Genomic DNA, 13,452 nt, shown 5'->3' on the forward strand with positions numbered 1-13,452 from the left:
TATTCTTGACTCATCTCGAACACATCTTCAAAGAGGTTAAGCAATAGCCATCTTTCCACCCAAGATTTCCTCTCATCCCGAAGTCAGAAAGAAAATTAGGGCCTGACACTTGTACTTAAATGTAGAAAATTCATAGACAGAGGAGCTAGCTGAACATTGAATGTGACATTTCATTTGACCCTCAGCATAGACGAGATTTCATAAAAATATACTTGATGACAGCCGATAAACACATTCTCTTTCTCCACAGGTGTCCACTGATAAAATGTCCCATGCCTTTAGTGAAAGTTCCTTGTGTTACTTTTGCCCAAACCTCTTGCAAAAATAAGAATGCCTAAATTTGATATTGCTCATCATATTTTATTAAAAGAAGAAGACAGTATAGCTGCACACAATCATATACTGTATAGACTCTTTATAATCTCTCTGTTGATTGCTTCCAAGTGCATTACCAAGATGGTGATGAAAACAAGTCCCATAAAATGTGTCTTTCATGAAGTCACTCTGGATGGCTTAATCCAGGATTGCAAATGGCATCTGGCATAGCTTTTCATGGATGTTTTGATAAATTGCATTGCTGTCTCTATGCCAAACATTAATTTCTCTGCTCACTTACACAGACATTCTTGACTCTAATTTTAATGTAATCTACACCTTCGTCAAAACAGCATTTCCCCCTCTGATCATAAAATATACTAAATCATTCACAATGAAGCAATCCTGAATAGCCTCAGAGATTTCTGCTTTCGCTATAATCTTTTCTAATACCTGTCACTCACATCCATTCATTCTCTGCCTTAAATCCTGCTATAACTAAATGAAGAACATTTTGTCATTAAGCTCATTGGTGTTTCTGGCTGGGGAGTTCTGAGTCAGAGGGGAGTGCATCCCAAAAGAACAGTGACACTTGAGATAAGATTCAAATGACAGATCTGTGCTGTTCTTGCCAATGATAGTTTTGGAGGGGAACTTTACTCTTCAGTCCTATCAAGACAGTTGTGCTCACCGGATGTGCTACAGATGATGCAAATTCAGTTGTCTGTTATTCTTTAATGATTTAGAGGCCTATCATGTGATTAGTGATCAAGTGACACTTCATCCTTTTTTTTGTAATATTGCCAAACCTCTCTTCTTCAATCTCAATAACATTTACATACAGGGTTAATCACATTGTTCCTAGAACTGAACTCCTTCCTTCCTTCCTTCCTTCCTTCCTTCCTTCCTTCCTTCCTTCCTTCCTTCCTTCCTTCCTTCCTTCCAGCTTCCTATCTGCCTATCCTTCTTTTTAGTTCTGTCTTGCTAATACAGTGGTTCTCAACCTGTAGGTTGGCAGATGTTTTGGGCTTCAACTCCCAGAAATCCTAACAGTTGGTAAACTGGCTGGGATTTCTGGGAGTTATAGGCCAAAACACCTGGGGATACACAGGCTGAGAGTCACCACTGAGAGTTCATTGAATGAATCTAGTCACCGATCTTTATGTAATGGCTACTTAGCTTCCACCCTCCTTCTACCTACTCTAGGAAAATAGAGATGATCCTTAACAGATTATTTTACTGAAATGAAAGTGTGAGTAGACAGTTCAACTTGGAAAAAATATTTCTAAAGGAACATTTGCTATTTCTAATGCAGGTGATGCAAGAAGATGCTTGACCTTCTCAAAATTGTAGACCAGTGGTTCTCAACTTGTGGATTCTCAGATATTTTGGCCTTCAATCACCAGAAATCCTAACAGTTGGTAAACTGGCTGGGATTTCTGAGAGCTGTAGGCCAAAACACTTGGCAACCCACAGATTGAGAACCACTGTTGTAGGCGCTTCAGCCTCAAGAAGCCCAGTTTGTGGGGTGAGGGGTGGGGGATTCCAGGGATACATATAGAAGGCAAATTCGAGCGTTATCATCATCACCACCACCATTGTCATCATCGTCATCACATAGAAAGAAAATAATTCTTTATTGCCAAAGTACGATAAAGCTATCACTTGATCAATGTGATAAGCTAACAGAGACATAGTAATACTTTTAGTTGAAACCATAAGCTTTGAACTCTTAATCATAATGATTTTGTGATTATCTGAGCTATACTGAACTTTGAAGTAAAGTATGAACTGAGTTTGATCTCTCTTCCTTGCTCGTTTATACCTTAGAATTCACTGGAATTTCTGTTCACATTCATAACGGTGCGTGCAAGATCAAAATTAGATTCAGTCATTGAGAACGATAAGCCCTCTTTCATTTCAGCAACCATTTTAGGCTGCTGTTTTATGCATCGGCTGAAAAGTTTCAATTGGCAGCAGGCTACCCTGCACTTTGGGTTTTTCGCTTGTCTTCTGAAGCATCTTTATTCGACCTTCCAGTCTCTGAGCCCATTCGCGGCGGAGCCTGGGAAGAAGGAACAAACATTCTCATCAGTGGCTCCCCAGCCAAATTTTCCAAATGTTCAGCTCTTTTGAGTGATACCAATGCTGTCCCTTTTCTTTCATCACCAATACACTTGTCTTGTGTTAATTGAGCCTAGGTATTTCTCTGGCCTTCTGGCTTGGGACACAGAGAGAATACTAATGGTATAACTCATCAGCAGCATGAAACCTGGTGACATTGCTAGATTCCTGGGGAGTCAAACAACTGGGAAAATGCTGTCATTAGAGATACATGCTGCTCTTCCTCTGGGTATTCTCTGGGATGAAGCAAAAGTGCTGCCTTGTAGGAAAAGTCGCATAATGCAGGCACTGGAAATAACATCAAGGAAATCTGTGACCACAGGCACTATGTCATCAGAGATACATGCTGCATGTTCCTTTGGGTATTCTCTGGATGAAGCATAAGTGCTGTAGGAAAAGTCATATAACTCATACATTGGAGATGATGGGATGTTTGCAAATCCAGACACATTTGTTTGTGGAACTACAAGGGCAAAACGAAAGTCAAGGGGCTGATCCACATTCATTCTGAATTAAGAAAACAAATGTTCAATATAGCAGCACCCCATATGTCTAGCTGGGCTCTTAATGTATGGCCAGCTGGTCAAAAGATGTCTTAGGAAAGCGGGAAGATTTAATTAATCAAATTGCTCTCAAGTTACCTCCAGAGGACCAATATGGAAGAAATGACCTGCTATCAATTGACATTAGGAACCAGAATGTCTGGAAAATTGATCCCTGGTCTCAAATTTATCTAGAGGTGCCTTTTGGATATGTAGCTATGGTAAAATTCTGCAAGAATAAACTGTCACTCCTTCCTGGAGTTCTAGAAACATATGTACTGCTCTTTCAGCAGTTATTACAACAAATATATTAAAAATTAAAGGTGCCTTATACTTAGAATAGAAAAAGTGTGGCCTCGAGAATATTCTGTGCTTCCCAACCCATCCTGACTACTCTTTCCATAGCCAAAAAAGTGAGCAAATTGCCTCCGCTGGAAGTTTTGGATGGGAAGAGGGTAATTTGATTTTTACATAGGCTATGGAGTATCTTGGTGAGTTTGAGCGCATCTACATTGTAGAATTGCTGCAGTTTGAGACCATTTAACTGCCATGACCTAAAATTATGGAATTCTGGAGTTTATTGAGGACTCAGCTCTTTTTAGTAGGGAAGGCTAAAGACCTTGTTAAACTATTGGCAAAGGTTTCCCCTTCATATAAAGTCATGTCGTGCTTGACTCTTGGGGGGAGGTGCTCATCTCCATTTCTAAGCCGTAGAGTTTTCTTAGATCTACAGAGACACTCGCTGGAACACCCCAGCAAGCAAGAGTCCAAAAGTGGCAGGCCCAAACCCAGCACCTCAATCCATGGGTCATACCAGATGAGAGACTCCCCCCTGGGCACACAGAAGACTGGGCGACTTGGAAGGTGCTGAACAGACTGCGCTCTGGCACCACGAGATGCGGAGCCAATCTTAAGAAATGGGGCTACAGGGTGGAATCCTCGGCATGCGAGTGCGGAGAAGAACAAACCACTGACCACCTGCTACAATGCACCCTGAGCCTTGCCACATGCACGATGGAGGACCTTCTTGCGGCAACACCAGAGGCACTCCAAGTGGCCAGATACTGGTCAAAGGACATTTAACCAACTACCAAATTTGCAAAAATCTCTGTGTGTTTTTTTTTCTTTTTAATCTGTGTGTTTGTTTTGCTCTGTTAGAATTGTAATACAATGGTATGGTTGCTGATGACACGATAAATAATACAGCCGTAGAGCTAGCATTGTCCGTCAACACCTCCTAGGTCATTTAACCAGCATGACTGCATGGAGTGCTGTTACCTTCCTGCTGAAGCAATACCTATTTATCTACTCACTTTTACATGTTTTTGAACTGATACGTTGGCTGAAGCTGGGCCTAACCACTGAAGCTCACCCCCACCTCACAGATTCACACCGGTGACATTTTGGTCAATAAGTTCAGCAGCTCAGTGGTTTAACCCACTACACCATCGTGGCCCCTTAAAACTTCCATAATTACATAGCACTGAGTTGTGGCAGTTGAAGTGGTGTCAAGCTTCATTAATGCTACAGTGTAGATCTACCCTTATTCTTTTGAAAACCATTTTTTTGGAAAAAATAGAACTAAGCAGCGAGCCACTTCTCTTCCCCTCATTTTTTAAATCATTCTGGTCATCTGAAAATCACAGATACTGTAATTGACTCCTAGATCTGCCAGAGTTGCCCATCACTGGCATAACATGTGTATAGTGAGATGGATTGTTCTTCTGGATGCCATTACTGGATGGCTTTGTTACGAGATTAGCTTTCCACTGGAACTGTGAAAATAAAGCATTCAGCATTCTAGCCTAGAATTAAATGTCACCTCACCACAGCTCTCAATATGCTACAGGCCATTGTTGCCTGCCTCTTTTAATGTTTCAATAAGTCCAGAATGGCCTTTTAAAGATGTGTTCATTTTCTTTTTCTTTCCACTTGAGATTACAAATTATAGTTTAACTTTTTTTAGTCCAATCTGCCCTGTAGCAAAAATGGCATTTTCCAGAGGTCTTATTTAAGAATTTTAAAATTCAGTGGAATCAGCTGGGAATGTTTTTATTCAAAGCACAGGCTCTCTCTCTCTCTCTCTTCCTCTCTCTCCCCGCAACCCTTCTCAAAGTTTGACCAAGTGTTCCGTGTCAACTACAACAGCCCAGGGAACACAAAGAGAATATTTGCCTTCAATTCAGCGCTTTAGACAAGTGCTCAGTATTCCGTGAGGTCAGCATACCTATCCTACCGAGATAAAGGCACATTGTTTGAATTATACAGTCTTTTTGAAGAGCTTGTGCTTTATAAAGTCTAGTTTGAATGGAGCTGTTGGATGTTATTTTGCAGCAGGTGACATGTCTGACGAAAGGCTATATATTTTTGAAATCTATAACATAGCTTATTCTCACACTGAAACTGCGAGTTCAATAGTTTTCTAATGAGCGATCATGGCTTGTGTTCTCACTAAGCTCCGTTCTCGTCCATACTCAACAATAGGGGAAAACACTTCATTGCCGATGAAGATGTCTGTACAAAGCTTTCTCTAACCTTGAAATGTGTCATGGGGCAGTTCTAATGATGTGGTGCTAATACATTCAAGCCCTCAGTTCCCCAGATCATATTTTTATGTTTAAACCGTTCTAGACCATGAGCTTTTTCAAGTACTACTGTATTGTAATAGTACTTCTAGACAGGTCTATCAACTACATAAGCAGAGATGGGTGCTTGAACAGACAAACTGTGTCCCCTTCCACACAACTGAATAAAATCCCACAATATCTGCTTTGAACTGGAATATATGGCAGTGTGGACTCAGATAACCCAGTTCAAAGCAGAAACTGTGGGATTTTCTGCCTTAATATTCTGGGTTATATGGCTATGTGGAAGGGCCCTGTGTTATTTTGTAGGGATACTCTGGCCTCAATAGTTTTACTTTGTGTTGAAATTGGTGCCAAAAAAGGGAGAGTTGGCATCAGAGAAGGGACAAAATGCTTATCTGTTGATCCAAAGATCTTCCTAACCTTCCAGAAACACATTAACCTCACAAATAAGGTTCCCGTGGTGGTAAGCCGCTCTGAGTCCCCTTCAGGGTGAGAAGGGCAGCATATAAATGTCATAAATAAATAAATAAATAAATAAATAAAAACAATTGACTTCACCAACTTAAGGTAGAAATCGAATGATAGAGATAGGATGAAGCTTTCCTTTTCTTACTATCTATTTTCTTGAATCACTTTTTCTGGATATAAGAAAGAAAGGAACACAGAGTTTTTGCTATATTTGGTTAGAATAGCAAACATGGCAGTCAATTCATCTGGTTCACTAGAACAGGGTATTTTTATACTCAGGCAAGCATATTCATCCAGCACATTCATTCCAGCTAGGGAGTCTGGTATCTAAACAAGTAACATTTACAAGGTCTGCTTGTATATAAAAAGAGATGGAAAACTTGCCATCCTGCTGATGATTTAGCCTGCAGCTTTCATCATCTGCTTTAAGCATGGCCAATGGTAAGCAAATGAGTTAAAGCATTACAACAACGTCCACTAATCCAGTGGTTTTCAACTTTCCTAATGCCACAACCCCTTAATACAGTTCCTCATGTTGTTATGACCTCCAACCATAAAATTATTTTCATTGCTACTTCATAACTGTAATTTTGCTACTGTCATCAATCATAATGTAAATATCTGATATGCAGGATGTTTTTTCATTCACTGGACCAAATTTGGCACAAGTACCTAATATGCCCAAATTTGAATACTGGTGGGGTTGGTGGTGGGGATTGAATTTGTCATTTGGGAGTTGTAGTTTCTAGGATTTATAGTTAACCTACAATGAAAGAGCATTCTGAACTCTACCAATGGGTTTGGTGGGCATTGGCCTTGAGTTTTGGAGTTGTAGTTCCCTTGCATCCAGAGAGAACTGTGGACTCAAACAATGATGGATCTGGACCAAACTTGGCATGAATACCCAATATGCCCAAATATGAACTCTAGTGGAGTTTGGGGAAAATAGACCTTGACATTTGGGAGTTGTAATTGCTCTGATTTATAGTTCACCTACAATCCAAGAGCATTCTGAACCCCACCAATGACAGAACTGGGCCAAACTTCCCACACAGAACCCCCTTGACCAACAAAAAATACTGTGTTTTCTGATGGTCTTTGGCGACCTCTTTGACACCCCCTCACGACCCCCAGGTTGAGAAACTCTGCTCTAATCTATAAAGCATTGCTGAGTGATGTCTGTTTGGCTTTTTCTTGAAAATATAATCAAAATGGAGTTAGGTTCCTTCTAGACAGGGAACACCCACTGCCTAACTGCAGAGAGTGGGGTATTCAGTGGAGAGCTCTGTTTAATGTTCAGTCAACAAAAATATTGGAAATATCTCTTGATACTTTCATGATACAGTACTTTCTTTTGTTAAGCAGCTTGTAGATGTGGCAGTTACTTTAAAAACAACAAAATATCTCTCTTACTTGTTCAAAGCACTTCTGGTCAATCGTGAATCTTCTATTTGTTTGCTCTTGCTGTGTGTTTCAATGATTTCCTCCCAGAAATTCTTCAAGCCATGGGCATCATGGACTACCACATGATGGCGTTTGGAGCCAGTATATCTGTTCATTTTCTGGAAAGAAAGCAACAGAATGTACAGAAAGGAATTCTTATGAGTGATCTTTTGAGGAAAAATATATATGCAAAGAAAACAGTGGGTTCCCTTTTACCTGAATGGCAAAAATGAAAAACTTCTCTTAAATTGATAATTGAAATGTGAAAATATATGACTCCTTTTAAAATAAGTTGTTTGGCTAGAGCTACATCTCAGGCTACATCAGTTTATATTTCATCAGAATAGCCTGTCTCATACATAAGAATATGTTGCACTATAACTACTCAATTGGGTTCGTCTATTACAATAGAATATATTGCCCCTCTCAAGCCGGCCTCTCAAAATTATAGTTGTCTTCTTGCCCTTCTCACATATTTATGTGGACAGTTTGCAACTCAGTTTTGACCACTGCCAAACAAAATCATCCCTCAAAATGTTAAATTTTTTCAAAAATCCCTGTTTGCATTTGACAGAAGCGTTCCTTCTACTTTGACATTTTAAAACTCAATACAGTAGTGCCATTTTGAATGAATTTTCCCTTAAGTTTACAGACTTGGTTAAAGCTTTCAGGATAAGATCAGGCACTACTAGTTCTTGTATGAAATATCACCAGAATGTTTTGGAGTGCAATAAAACACTCCTCTAAATATTTTCTGTGTGCTTTTTATTATTATTTTAATTTGTACATATTGCAAGTATTCGTGCAAGAATACTTTCTTCAAAAAGCTCCACACATTTCTTCATCCATACATTTTTACATCCCCCCCCCCCCCCCCCAATGATCCATATGATGTATCCTGTCTTTTGGTTTATTTTGTCATGGATTTCTGACACTAGTCACCATTTTTAAACCCATAGCATGTTGGGTTGTATTCTGCTCTGGGACTTTTTGATGCAGCCAAGAGAAAAGCCCAAGTCTGTCTGCATTGCTTCATTCCTTCTGTACCTCTTAAGAGGTCCAATTTATTGATGTTTGGAATGGGGAAGTGGCTTTTCCTATGGAGGTTTGCCTTTCTTTCCCCGTTATCTTTCTTTTTTTTTTTTCAAAGTTACAAATTTATAGATATATTGAAATAAACACAAATAATTCGTTAATAAAAACTTTTTACAATAGACAAGTTTAGCCTCTCAATGACAGTCTGCTGTTTGTTCCTCCTTATAAAACACCCAATATAACTCGTTGCCATTCTTAAAAGAGGTGCTTAAACCTAGACTGAAAATCAGCTCCCTTGTACTACCCAAGCTATTCAAGATGTCGAGATGTTTTGAATGCTTGATATCCAACATTCATTAGCTAGATTAAGAACTGTGATATAGCAAACTGGAAGCCAGTGAGAAAAAGATAATCTATATATACTATTGTTCCCATCTATATTTGAAATCTGCTGAGTTACCCACAGCTTCACAAACATGGGGAGGAGAGCGTTAAGTTGCAGAATCAATACATCTCTACATTTACATTTATCATTCTATTTAGCAGATTGAATTTTTTTTCTTCTTGCTTCCCTTCCTTTGCCGTTATAGTTCTAAAGTGATATGTGTCCGTCAAGGAATGTGGATAGTGGGGGAAAACACATGGGGAGGGAATGATGGGAAGGGAAAGAAGCTCAGCCCACATCAGAATTAACCATGATTCAAGCAGAGGAGAAAAAAGAATGGATGAAACCGTGGTATAGTTAGGCTGTGACTTCATGCAGAAGCGGGAACAACTTTGTGAAATCCAGAAACAGAATTCACTTGACATTTACCAGAACTACTGGCCCATCTCGAGGAGACCCAAAAATAATCTGTGCTTCCTGAGACATCATTGATCCATTTTCAGAAGCTGGGAATACTTTTAAAAAGCCCTTTTGAAGAACTTATTCCAACAATGCCAATATATTCGTTTTAGTAGGCCTGTTCTGGCAACAATCCTGTTGGTATTTACTACCTGAGTTTGCTATCAGATGGAGAACTTGATTTGCAGTTTCTTTCGTTAAAAACAGAGAACACTCCGTAATTTCTTTACACACTTTAGGTCAGTATTCTGATGAACTATACATTTGTGTATGTAAGAAAGAAGAACACCACAATGAACTTGAAATTCCTGCTTTCTGCTATAAGGTTCTCTTATGAACCTTTCCAAGAATATTCATGCTGTATACAAATATTTAAACTTTTTCACCCAAGTGAAAACTTAATTTGTGATATCCTCACTCTGGTGCTCATTCACTCTCCTCACTTCCCTACTCAAGAAAGTTGCTCTGGTTCCATATCTTCTATGTTTCTAGTGGACAGCCAAAACATGCCATGCAGATATGTTCTGCATGGCATTCAGTGTCTGAAACTGCTGTTTTATCTGTTTTAAGGCTGGATACTAGGATTGATTGATTTAGGAGCTACGGTGGCACAATGGATTAAACCCTTTTGCTGACAGAACTGCTGTTCGAATCCATGAGATGGAGTGAGCATCCATCTGTCAGCTCCAGCTTCCCAGGTGGGGACATGAGAAAAGCCTCCCACAGGATGGTAAAACATCTGGGTGTCTCTGAGCAACGTCTCTGCAGATGGCCAGTTCTCTCACACCAGAAGTGACTTGCAGTTTCTCAAATCACTTCTGACATGATAAGAAAAGGTTTTAGACTGCATTTAGGAATTTAAAAAATACATTTGCAGTAGTGGATTCCCAGATTCGGTTAGCGTTATATCTTGGTTTTTCTTTATTGTAATTGCTGTTTCGGGCTTGGCCTCATGTAAGCCACACTGAGTTCCCATCGTGGCAGGGTATAAATAAAGATGATGATGATGATGATGATGATGATTATTATTATTATTATTATTATTATTATTATTACCATTTACACCTTATTTTATTTTTCTGATTATTTAATATTTAATGTTTTTTTTACTTAAGTGATATTTGCCTTTACTGTTCTAATGTAGAACAAATCCTATGTAAAGTTATACTATTTTTTGACATTAATATTGAAATCTGAAATATATACAGCATCTACATTCTTGGATTCAGCCATACATCTTGAAAAAAATCCCAAAAGCAAAACTTTTGCTGTTTTATATAAGGGACACTATTTTACTACTCCATTGTATGTAATGGCACTTGGATATCCACAGATTTTGATATCCATGAGAGGTCCTGGAACCAAACTCCAGTTGATACCAAGGGCCCATTGTATTTTAATGTATTTTAAAAATGTTCTTATATAGTTTTAATTAGCTTTCATTTGTTCATGGAGTTCCTGGTGATGCAATGGATTAAACCCTTGTGCCAGCAGGAGTGCTGACTAAAAAGTTGGTGGTTTGAATCCGGGGAGGTGGGCTCCCATCTGTCAGCCCCAGCTTCTCATGTAGGGACATGAGAGAAGCCTTCCACAGGATAGTAAAACATCCAGGCATCCTCTGGGCAACGTCCCTGCAGACGGCCAATTCTCTTACACCAGAAGCAACTTGCAATTTCTCAAGTCGCACCCAACACAGAAAAATGTTAATTGCCTCCTGAGTTCTTGTGAGCTGGCAGACAATACAGATATACTATAACTTGATCAATCAGTCAATGAAGTAGTCTACTAAATGTTCTTTCTTCAGTTTAGCTTCATTTTGCTGAATTCTAGAGTGGCACAAGACGTTAGAGTTAATTTATGTATGTTTCATTCAGTTTAACTTTCCTAGTGACATCGAGCAATTCATTGAGAATAATTCTGTTGCACCCGAGGGAAGCTAATTTGTAAAAGTGTTTGCATTTTATATGTAAATGCAGGTGAGTTATTTTTCAGTGTAAATTAAAGTATAACAGAGCATTGAGTGTCTGCCCTAGTTCTGCAGCTATTTTCTTTTGAACACATCACAAGGTATCATGTCTGTATTGAAATTTCATAAAAGGTAACATTGGTGGTATTTTTTGGTGTGTGTCTCATTTTCCACCCCTCTCCACTTGTATCTAAAACCTCAAGGCCAGGACAGAGTTTCTGATTTCAAGACCACTTGAGTACTTTAGGGACTGATTGTTTAAGCCACGTTTGTAGTGTGATCTTATATACGTGTATGCAGATACAAGCTATGCTGAATTCAATTTGACTTACCCCCAAATAAATGGGTATAATTGTAGCCTTGTAGTGTAATTCTAAATGTAGAAGCCCCATTGAACTCAGTGATTCATATCTTAGCAGATATGCATCGGAGTGTACTCTAAGTTTAATTTTCATTAGTATTTTAAAAACCCTTCAATAAAAGCTTATAAACATGGTGTTAGCATGCTTAAAAGCTAGTTCTATATCTATCAAGATAACTACAATCAATGCAATTTCATTCAAGGTTAGGTTTGGAAAGCATTAAAATGAAGTCATTGTATGTAAACATAGCATTAGCATTAAACATGTTTTAAATTAAAAATAAAAGAAAATACATAGTTTCTAAGTCATTGTTAGTACAAGGATATGACACGGAATTGTTATCTTATTAAACATTACCTTTAGGGGCATATTATAAGGTGCCACATGTTAATGTACTGTTTTAATAACCACTGAAACACTACATTAATAAACAGATATAAAAACCATTAAGAACAACTGACCTTAAATATCTAAGAAAAATAATACTATATTAAAATGCAGCAACATGGAAGGAGGGAATGACATGCAGTAGGCATTACATTGCATTATTAACTGTATTTTTTTTTAAAAAATTAGAGTATATTCACTTAGTGTGCTGTGTATCGCAATAATCTATGAAAGAGGTAAAGGCTTACTTTAATAAATATAGAAGTAGCTTCTTCCACCAGGCTTTCTGGAGTTAGTTTGGAAATGTGCTGCCTTCACCTTTATGTTCTCTCTTTCTAACAGACTGAGAGTGGATTGTGTGGACTTCAAATACCTTTTCTTCTGTCACTCATTTTTATTTGGGTTTGGTGACATGGCTATTTTTGAACCGTTTCAACAGGAGGCAAAGAAACTAATCTCTGCCTGTAAAGTCTACAACATACACAAAATGAAGTGTCCAGACAGCTCCAAGGCAGCAGCTTTGAATGCCACATTTGATCCGTGGTATAATATCTGGCAAGTGTCACTGATGTCATGAGTTGGCTCAAGGGAAACAGTTATTCTTTGACAAGTGAACATCTTAGGAACACGATATCGTGTGACTAGCGGGGACACAGCTCTGTCCTCGCCAAGAAAACAGAGAGATCTAAGCAGTGTACATTGTATAACACAGTTTGTTCCAGGATAGGGCTACCCAAATGAGTGATGGGATGTGTGTGTGTGTGTGATGGGGATGGTGGGGGTCTTCTTTTGAACTGTCATTTCATAAGAATACACAGTTGAGGGCATGATAGGACTCCAGCTAAGCTGTTAGGCTGTGCATAAGTAAAGAAATCTGAACTCAACTCAAAGGCAGCCTCAAAGCTTTTAAGAATGAGTGACAAATGTACCCAGCTCTGCTGCTATGATGAAAGAATAAACACAAGCTTTGCTGGCATGCCTGGGGTCACGTTCTGCCCTATTTCTCACCAATTATAAAGAGTCTTGTAGCTTCTTCAAGCTCTTTCTCTCATTTTCTCTTGCTCCCTCTCACACTCAAATTTGGACAGGTTTCTTGTTTTGGGCAGTAGTTTCTAGACTCCCCCAATCAGCATGGCCAGTATCAGTTGAGGTATCCTAAGGATTTGTACTGCATTGAAATTAAGTTTTTGATATCCTGATTTTGTTGTGAACCAGAGTCATTTCAGCTGCCTCAATGGGACTGTGGATCACAAAAGTTATATTCTAATAATTTATTGCTTTATAATAGTGATTCCCAACATTTTTTTGACCAGGGACTACTTTGACCAGGGACCACTCTCCAACATTAGTACCAAAAGTGTTACAAATCAGTTTTTGG

The 13,452-nt window shown here is 38.8% G+C and overlaps 1 protein-coding gene across 1 annotated transcript; it reads right to left on the minus strand.

Annotated features, from left to right (window-relative positions):
• Positions 1 to 346: 346 nt before the first annotated feature.
• On the minus strand, positions 347 to 12,524 carry LOC132766448 (protein FAM240B-like). Its single transcript, XM_060760826.2, has 3 exons — positions 12,323 to 12,524; positions 7,451 to 7,599; positions 347 to 2,380 (listed from the first exon to the last, which is right to left on the minus strand). The coding sequence occupies exons 2-3, from the start codon at positions 7,594 to 7,596 to the stop codon at positions 2,248 to 2,250; spliced, it is 279 nt and encodes a 92-aa protein (XP_060616809.2). The 5' UTR covers positions 7,597 to 7,599; positions 12,323 to 12,524; the 3' UTR covers positions 347 to 2,247.
• Between the last annotated feature and the right edge of the window lie 928 nt (positions 12,525 to 13,452).

This window comes from Anolis sagrei, chromosome 2 (genome assembly GCF_037176765.1).
Source record: "Anolis sagrei isolate rAnoSag1 chromosome 2, rAnoSag1.mat, whole genome shotgun sequence".
In the NCBI taxonomy this organism is placed as follows: domain Eukaryota; kingdom Metazoa; phylum Chordata; class Lepidosauria; order Squamata; family Dactyloidae; genus Anolis; species Anolis sagrei.